Below are 9818 nucleotides of genomic sequence, written 5' to 3'. Positions count from 1 at the left end.
ACTAAAAATTATAATTTTTTTCATATTAATATGATGAAAAAATGCATCTTAAAATGTTAGTCGAAGTTTTTCTAGTTTAACTCTAAAAATAGAAATCATGACAAACAATACCAGACGGAGAGAGTAGTACTGTGAAAATAAATCTAGAACATGCATGCACATGAAATTGAAATATTCAGAAAGAAAATTTTTTGAAGAAAGTGTATGATAATTGAGTGTTTAGTCCTCCCTAACTCTTATTTTCTCCATGGTTATTAATTAGCAAAGATTCATTATCTTGTTAGGATTGACAAGATAAAGCCTAGTACTTCTTTAATTTTCGTAAAGATAACACAGATTTTCATAGTGTTAAGAACTAATTATATCATATCTCCATTATTTGTCAAATTACAAAAATTCCTTACAATTTAAGAATTTCGAATATATCACTCAACGTCTTTGCTGATACAAGACATACCTATCCTGATAAATTGTTCAACGTTCCGATACATCACGTATCGATACATTACCTTTTGATACTAGGCACACATGCATGTCCGATACATCGTGTCCCGATACATCGCGATTTAATTACATCGCGTAAGAATGATATATCTTATAATAGAAGAGCGAGCGCGAGCTTGAGCTGGAAAATAGATAATTTTGTAATTTTTTTAAATTGTAGAAAATTTTTAAAAAATATGAAAAAATAAATTGTGTATTGATGTAATTTTTCCTTAATTTTACTTGCTCTTATTTGTGAAATTTAGTTTTTTAATTATCAAGAGGTAAATTTTATTTTATTTATTTTTTAAAAAGGAAGTAAAAGATAGGATCAATTGAAAGTGATGAAATCTACATTGATATTGTCAAGAATATTGGTGGTAATTATAATTGCATGGAATTGACTTTTCATAATTCATATATATATGTTACATCAAATACCTACAAATAAGATCTTACATTAAAGAAAAAAAAGATCTTAATTTGAATAAGGAAAATCATATTGATGTTTCCTTCAACTTTCCAATACATTTCCATTCTATAGTGTGTCAACTTTTTATTTGAAGATTCTTTTTATTTCCAAATCTTATTATTATTTTTATCTAATTAAATCAAAGATACTTGAAGATTTCATAAGATATTGAGTGTATAGTTTTGGTAATTACTTTTCTTATGTGCATACCTAGGCTTAGGGTGTGTTTGGTGGGAAGGAAACAATGTTTTTCATGAAATAAATTAAGAAAATAAGTAGAATTTATTTTTGTTTTTTTAAATGAAAAATGTTCAATTGTTATTGTAACAGATATTTTAATTGAATCAGAGAAAAAACTTATGTCCAATGGCTATTCACAGTATTTTAATCGGAATTTATTTTCTATTATGTGTTTTTTCAGTAAACTGATTTGGCGAAAATGGAGGGAAAAAATATCATATTTTATAACACAAATTTTTCATCAATTCCCGTTGGAAAAAGTTTATGTTTCTAATAGTGAGTAAGTAAACCAAAAATATTATCTTCCTTATTAGGTATCTTTTGTCGAGACACGTAAAAAATTGTACATAATTTCGTATATAATTTAAACAAATATTGTAGATATACAATTGACGATGTAGGGGAGATGGTTATGAGGCAACGTAGGTAGGAAGGAAATAATCAATTCGTGGCGGAAGAGAGATTTGAACACGTAAGCACAAACTCATTCAAGATGTTTAGAACCCATCTAAGGGGTCTAAAATTGCTAGGCTACATTAACCTATTGCGTTAAGGGTATCCAGAATATGTTATTTAATCACTTTGTATATTATTTTTTCACTTGTATACCAATAATACTAAATGTCACTCGTAAAATTTGAAAAATTATTTTTGAAAAATATTTTCCATATCGAACACACCCCTATTAATTATGACTGTATTGTTGCTACATGTGAAACAAAAACCAAGTAAACTAAAGAGTACATACTAATATAATAAATGCTAGATGTTTGGTATTATTCCACATAAGTATGAAACACGTTTAATTTAAACAGATCCAAACAAAATAATAATAATAATAATAAAATAAAATTATATCCATTTGTTCAATTGATGCACATGATGTGATTATATTAATTCAATAAATATATGATATATATTTTCATGTATAACTTTTATCACAAACTATAGTTAATAAGTACACATTTTTATATTCATGTATGATATAAACTAGTATAGTTTAGTATATAATAGGTCTGTAGTGGCGGAGTCATAGACCCTTTGTTCTAGACATATAAAAACTCATTCGATATTTACATCAAGCCAATACATATACATCAATTTTAACAACTAACCAAGGTTAGTTAATAAACATCACATGCATTAATTCCCTCATTAACTTAATTACTTTGCTACAATAAATTTAAATTATTTGGTGTTTACATCGAATATTGAAATAGTCACGAGAAAAATGCCCTATTTCTCTATATTCATAAGAATTATCATGTCCTCTTATATTTCTATATAGTCCTATTCATGATCGCATCTGTCTTATCCCAATGATAACGACTTCTATGACAAAACGACACAAAGGAGGTTCAAGAACTTGCTACCGAAGGCAACAAATTATCGATGAAAAGGTGGAAGATGAAACATGTTTTCTAATCCCTTTAAACGAGAAAGCTCCAAATAACTGCATACCATCGATCAATAACATATACATTAATCAAAGATCTTGCTTACCGAATAATTTAAAAAAATCTTCATTAATCATATAATGACAATACTATGAACAACATCAAAGAGGTGTTTATCCATCCCATGAGAAAATTGTGACGTTTTTTGGAACATAAAGGCAAAAGAGCAATAATCACAAAAATCTTTTGTCCTTTCATATCTTACACACACAATTTTCTACCCCACCCCCACCCCCCACCCCANTCAATATTATTTTGACAGATAGATCAATTAAAAATCTTGTTTACCGAATAATTAAAAAATCTTGATGAATCATATAATGACAATACTATGAACAACATGAAAGAGGCTTTATCCATCATATGAGAAAGTTGTGACGTTTTTTGGAACATAAAGGCAAAATAGCAATAATCACAAAAATCTTTTATTGTCCTTTCATATCTTACACACAATTTTCTACCCCCACCCCACCCTACCCCCATGTGTAATATTATTTTTTGCAAGATCTTCTAAATCTTGTACTACCACTATATTAAAAAAAATTATTTTTTTTTACTTTTTTGCATGCAAATATTATTATTATTATAGTATTTCCTTATCTATAAATACCCTCATATCACTCACTTTTCTCTTCACCAAAAATCACCTACTTCTAATAATTTCCTTTTTTTTTCTTTCTTCAATTATGGCTAAGTTTTTTTTATCCTATGGTTATAATATTATTATTTTCTTTATTATTACTCATTTAATGTCCATTTTAGGAAAGTTAAAACCATGGAATCCTTCAATTCCTTATGAAATTCTTTCACTTAACATTTCATCAAAACTTAGTACAAATTCTCATGCTATTAAAGAATCTTCCAAAGATTTTGGAAAAATTATTCAAGAAATATTACCAGCTGCTGTTCTTTATCCTTCTTGTGTTAATGACATAATTGACCTCATACAATTTTCTTATGACCTTTCTGTCCCTTTTCATGTAGCAGCCAAAGGTCATGGACATTCCATTAGGGGACAAGCCATGGCAAAAAATGGGGTAATTGTGGAAATGAGTTCTTTAAATAATAATAATAATGACAATTGTGGTGTTAGGGTTTCTTGGGATTCGGATTTAGGGTTTTACGCGGATGTTGGTGGTGAACAATTATGGATTGATGTTCTTCGTAGCACCCTAGAGTATGGCCTAGCACCTGTTTCGTGGACAGATTATTTGTACCTTACCGTTGGTGGTACGCTCTCTAATGCTGGAATTAGTGGTCAAACTTTTCGATATGGTCCTCAAATAAGTAATGTTCATGAGATGGATGTTATTACAGGTAAAATCTTACGTATAATACGTAAACATTATACTTTATTTTTCTCTATACTAAACAACTTAATGAAATATAATAGAAAACTATATTGATATTTCATATATTCATTAAGTTCACTTAAAGATAAAAGGTCTTCCTATTATTATTATTTTATGGGGTATTTTCATGGAAAGTGTTAAAGTACAAAAATAAAAAATAAAAAGATGGGGAGATAGTCACTATCAATATTTAGTTTAGATAAGAAATATATCATGTTTGGAGCCTAACCAATATAAGATTCTTTTAGAAAAAAATTCATACTTTAATTTTATTTTTTCTTTTAATATGTAAAAGTATGTGTCTTAGTATGTATTTCATAGGTTGTAATGTCTCTTTTTCCACCTGGAAGATCTTGTAGGTAAGATTTTTCACCTTATACTAAAATAAATATATCACAAAAATCTAAATTATATTTTTTTTCTATCATAGAAAAAATTATCTATACTTCAATTAATTGCAAGTGTCTATATATATATATATAATTGGTAATTTACTAGTCCATGCATGACCAAAAACATTCTTTATATATTAATTAATTTGGGGAATAATAATAATAATATATTTTTTGGTGATGCATGCTAATATATGATAATACAATTAAATTTATTATTTTTTTATTTATTTAATTATTATTATTTTTGTTGTTGTTGACTCATGTTTGGTTTCATCAGGTAAAGGGGAATTAATGACTTGCTCCAAAGATATGAATTCAGAATTGTTTTTTGGAGTTTTAGGAGGTTTGGGACAGTTTGGAATAATAACTAGGGCAAGAATTGTCTTGGATAAAGCACCAACAAGAGTAAGTACGATGATATTTGACTGAACACGAAATTTATGAAGTACGATGATATTTGACTGTACATGAAATTTATGAAGAAAAAAAAAGACTTTTAAAGTCGGTGAATTCTAGTCACCATTTTTATATATAGTGTTTAGTTGTATGTTTTCTGGATACATCTGATATATATATATATACTGCTTTCGGATAACAACTAAGAGATCTATTCGAGGAACCTAGCCTCTAAATAAACACACTTATCTAAGTTAAAAATTGTTTCTAAGTATTAATATGTTATTTTTCTCGAAACATATTAAAAAATAAAAAGTGTTATATATGTAAATAGAACAAATAAATATTAGTTTAAACTTCTATTTCTTACATATGCAAATATATAATTTTATGTTTTTTTTTTCTTGTAGGTGAAATGGGTGAGAATGTTATATGATGATTTCTCAAAATTCACAAAAGATCAAGAACATCTTATTTCAATTCATAATAATGGATTGGATTATGTTGAAGGCTCTCTAATGATGGAACAAAGCTCTCTAAATAATTGGAGATCTTCATTTTATTCACCTTCCAATCAAACCAAAATTGCTTCACTATTATCCAAAAATAAAATCATGTATTGCTTGGAAATAGTGAAGTACTATGATGACCAAAATGCTAATACTATTGATAAGGTATGTATTTTTCAATTTACGTGATTCACTTTTTATACAATTACATACATATATTTGTTGATTTTGACACTGTCAATGTATTTTATCATGTTATTTTACTAAGAAGATTCAGTATCTCCTATATATATAAGAGTGATTTTCATATATACGTTGTAATTTTTTAACAATGTACAGAAGTTGAAGAAGTTGGTAAAAGGATTGAAGTATGTAGGTGGATTTATGTTCAAGAAAGATGTGAGTTTTGTGGAATTTTTGAATAGAGTTAGAAGTGGGGAATTAGAGTTACAATCAAAAGGAATGTGGGATGTTCCACATCCATGGCTCAATTTGTTTGTACCTAAGTCTTCTATCATGCATTTTAATGCTGCTGTTTTTGTGGACATCATCCTCAGACAAAACAAGACAACTGGACCCATACTTGTCTACCCAACAAGTAGGAAAAGGTACTCTAAAAAACTATCATTTCACAACCCCCCCCCAACCCACCCCACACCCCCTTAGATAAGTAATNAATGTGGGATGTTCCACATCCATGGCTCAATTTGTTTGTACCAAAGTCTTCTATCATGCATTTTAATGCTGCTGTTTTTGTGGACATAATCCTCAGACAAAACAAGACAAATGGACCCATACTTGTCTACCCAACAAGTAGGAAAAGGTACTCTCAAAAACTATCATTTCACCCCCCCACCACCCCACCCCACACCCCACACTCCCGATTTTTAATTGTTATAGTTTTCCTTTTTAGAGTCAAGCGATAATAACTTTTATTAATATTTCACGAGGTATATTTTTTCATCATATTGATATGCAGATAGAATTTTATACTACTTTTTGTATAGTTTTTGCATATCTAAATTTTTTGTTTTAAATATCGAGTTAATGTAAGAAAAAGAGTGAAACTGACTTTCGAAAAGAGCAAGATGACAAAATGGACAGAGGGAATAGCACTCCTTTTGTTTCAATTTTATGTGATGTTATTTGATTTGAATTTTGATACAGAGTTTAAGAAGAAGAAAAATGTAAGACTTTTGAAACTTCAATCTGAATTTAATTATAGATGTTTGTATGGTTATAAATTATCTGATTAAAGATAAAAATAAATGTTTTAAAGTTAAATTGTTACTAAATATAGATATATCAATCATTATTTTTGGATTGGCTAATGTAAAAAAAGTGTGTTACATATATATTGAATATGAGAGAGTAGTATCGAGTTTAATATATATATATTGGGAGAATTATTATAAAATTTAAGAGAGTTCAGTAAAACTCAGTAACTTTATTTTTTTAACTCTACGTTTATATTAAGAAGTTCAACTAATATATATATAATATTTCTCTTTGTTATATTTTTAAGATTATACATGATATCTTTTTGTGTGATTTAATATTTTAAAAAAATATTATTTGATTTATTTATTTTTGAAAATATGCAGATGGGATGATAGGATGTCAGCAATGATACCAGAAGAAGAAACATTTTATTGTGTGGGACTTTTACATTCTTCAAGTGGATATAATGAATGCAAAATTTTGGATAATCAAAATGAAGAAATATTAAATTATTGTGATAAAGTTGGCCTCAATATAAAGCAATATCTTCCACATTACAAGACAAAAGAGGATTGGATAAAACATTTTGGTAAAAAATGGAATATTTTTCAACAAAGAAAAGATCTATTTGATCCAAAGATGATTCTATCACCAGGACAAAGAATTTTTAATTAGGTTTTCATCAATAAATGGTAGGATATAATGACAGGGATGATAAGAGATGACAGATATCTCGTGAAATTAGTTGAAATATGTAAAAGTTGGCTCGAACATCAGAATCGTTTTATAAGGATAGGGATGGTAAAAGATGACAGATATTTCGTGAAATCAGTTGAACTATGTAAAAGCTGATTCGAATATCAGAATCGTTAAGGGTTGGAGGGAGGGTTGTACCTAAAAATAGTCAAGTTTTTAATTGTTTGAGTTGATGTATTTTTATTTTATTTTATTTTGGTGTGTTAGAAAGATAAATTAGATGATGTAAAGCTTTTTTAGCTACCATTTAATTATAATATGTCAAGTTCTTTTTTTGATAAGTATGATGTAATAGGTAAAACAACAATGTTAATATATCAAGTGTTAGGAAATAAACAATACTTAATACTAAGAATAAAAAAGTATAAATTGATAAATTATTTTTTTTAACTTTTTAAATTTGATGAGTAAAAGTATCAAATATTTATTTTTATTATAATGAATAAGTATAAATAAATGGAGAAAATATTATTTTATATTATAATTGACTTGTTCAAGCAATGACTTAATTAGCATTAACTTTCCCATATCAATTCTTTTTTCTTTTTTTTTTTGACTTTGATTGATGTAAGATAATTATATTTTCTTACCCTTTTGGTTGCATTTATTAAAACGTTTTAAATGGAATATTTTCTCTCAATTACATGTCCCTCCAAAGTTTAGAGACGGAGACAGAAATTTAAGTGAAAGACGTATAAATTTTATTTTTAAATTATATTAAAGACGTATAAAATTAAATATATAATTTAAATAATTGATATTTAATTTTTATAAATTATATAATATTTCGATGAAGAATGTGTACGGGATATTAATGTCCACTTTTCAGCAAATAAAATTTAGAATTATGACAATTAGATCTTTTACACAAGGTAACTAAGATGAATCCAATGCTTTTATTATTATCTTTATCTTTTGGCCACTTTATGTTTTTTCATTTACTTTTCCTTTGGTGTTTTTAGAAGCTCACGTGGCTTAAGTTCTAATTTCAATGTGATATATCGATAATGAATTTGAGTCGTGTAATTAATTATCATTAAAATAGATTATTAATATCACATAATTTTTAATGATGCTATCCTTCTTTAAATTCTACGTAAATATAAAATGTTGAATATATTAAAATTTAAACTATTTTTTTTCATATAATTACTATTAGTATAATAAATATACGAATAAATTTTGAATATCAGATGATTATAACTATGAGTTTAGATTAATGATTATGCCTGGAATATGGAGGGCAAAAAGTTGAAATGTATGAAAGGCAAAAAGGCTGCTAAAATCTAAATAAAGAGTTTAACAAGTAGCCAAATCTTTGCCCTTTTAACCTTTGTGGCTGCTTGTCTTTATCCTATCTTGACTTTTTACATTCTCATATTCCTCTTTATCAAACATTATATAACAATATTCATATATATTCTATCAAACAATAGGAAAAAAAAGTAGAAAAAGTTATTTGGATGAATATCTTTTAATAAATAATTATGATTTTAGTAATATTTTTTGGTTATTATTATTTAAAGTAATATTATATTAAATCTGCAATATGTATTAAAAGTAAATTAAAAACGTAATATATATGTATTATAATTATTTTTAAAAATATATTAAGCTTATTCGGTAAGAAATTGACACATTGTATTATAAGTGTATTAAAATGTGTGATAAATGTATTATTATCCATAAATAAAACTTGTATTATATGTGAATAATAAATTATTATTTGTAGTATGAATTGAAAGTGTATTATACATGTATTAAAAGTGATGAATTGAAAAAAAGAATATTGTTGCTATAAATGGTAAATATTTTTTATTTATAGTATTGTGGGGAACTTTTACATATAGCCACTTAAAAATAGCCTAATTACTTTCCATAGCTATAGTTTGATAATTACAATTCGTAACTACATGTTATATGGATGAGGGAGGCGAGAGAGGCCGTGAGAGAGAGGAGAGAGGCGAGAGAGGGGGAGGGGGGGGGGAAAGTGGGAGAAAGGTGAATTGTATATGTATATTGGTTAGGTAATTTATATTATACATTAGTATTTGTGTATATTGCAAGATAGATTGGTAGAAGGAGGAGAGAGGCGAGCCAGACTGGGAGAGAGGAGAGAGGCAAGAGAGGGATGAGAAAGTCGAGAGAGAGAGAACAAAGAGTCGGAGAGAGGTGATGTATATTTATATAATTGTATATAATGCATATGCATTTGTATATACGACTAGCGAGATTGAGAGAGGGAGGAGCGAGACGAGTAAGATTGAGAGAGGGAGGAGAGAGGGCAGAGAGTATCAGAGAGGTGAATTGTATATGTATATAGGTTAAATAATATACATATATATTTGTATATCCAGACGAATTATACATATACAAACGTGACTAATTATACAAATTCGAAGTTACCTCACATAATTAATGTATAATGTTAGTCGCGACTGGTAATTATAATAAACTATAACTATGATGAATAATTAAATAGTTTAAATTTGCTTAGCCGCGTAATTTTTCCTAGTATATTTGTGTTAAGTTTCCCA

The 9818-nt window shown here is 27.4% G+C and overlaps 1 protein-coding gene across 1 annotated transcript; it reads left to right on the top strand.

Moving 5' to 3' along the window:
• The first annotated feature begins 3332 nt into the window (after positions 1-3332).
• Positions 3333-7570, top strand: LOC107006755 (cytokinin dehydrogenase 3-like). Its single transcript, XM_015205272.2, has 5 exons — positions 3333-3969; positions 4677-4804; positions 5206-5469; positions 5644-5912; positions 6909-7570. The coding sequence occupies exons 1-5, from the start codon at positions 3339-3341 to the stop codon at positions 7198-7200; spliced, it is 1584 nt and encodes a 527-aa protein (XP_015060758.1). The 5' UTR covers positions 3333-3338; the 3' UTR covers positions 7201-7570.
• The last annotated feature ends 2248 nt before the right edge of the window (positions 7571-9818 follow it).

The sequence above is a fragment of the Solanum pennellii genome, chromosome 12 (genome assembly GCF_001406875.1).
Source record: "Solanum pennellii chromosome 12, SPENNV200".
Lineage (NCBI taxonomy): Eukaryota > Viridiplantae > Streptophyta > Magnoliopsida > Solanales > Solanaceae > Solanum > Solanum pennellii.
The sequence above is the reverse complement of the archived record's forward strand: the minus strand, read 5'-3'. Positions and strand labels throughout refer to the sequence as shown.

Excerpts from the sequence above, each read along its gene's own strand:
- LOC107006755 (XM_015205272.2), top strand. The coding sequence starts at position 3,339 with ATGGCTAAGTTTTTTTTATCCTATGGTTATAATATTATTATTTTCTTT. Across the intron at positions 5,470-5,643 it reads ATGCTAATACTATTGATAAG|AAGTTGAAGAAGTTGGTAAA; the intron begins GTATGTATTTTT and ends AACAATGTACAG. Across the intron at positions 5,913-6,908 it reads TACCCAACAAGTAGGAAAAG|ATGGGATGATAGGATGTCAG; the intron begins GTACTCTAAAAA and ends GAAAATATGCAG.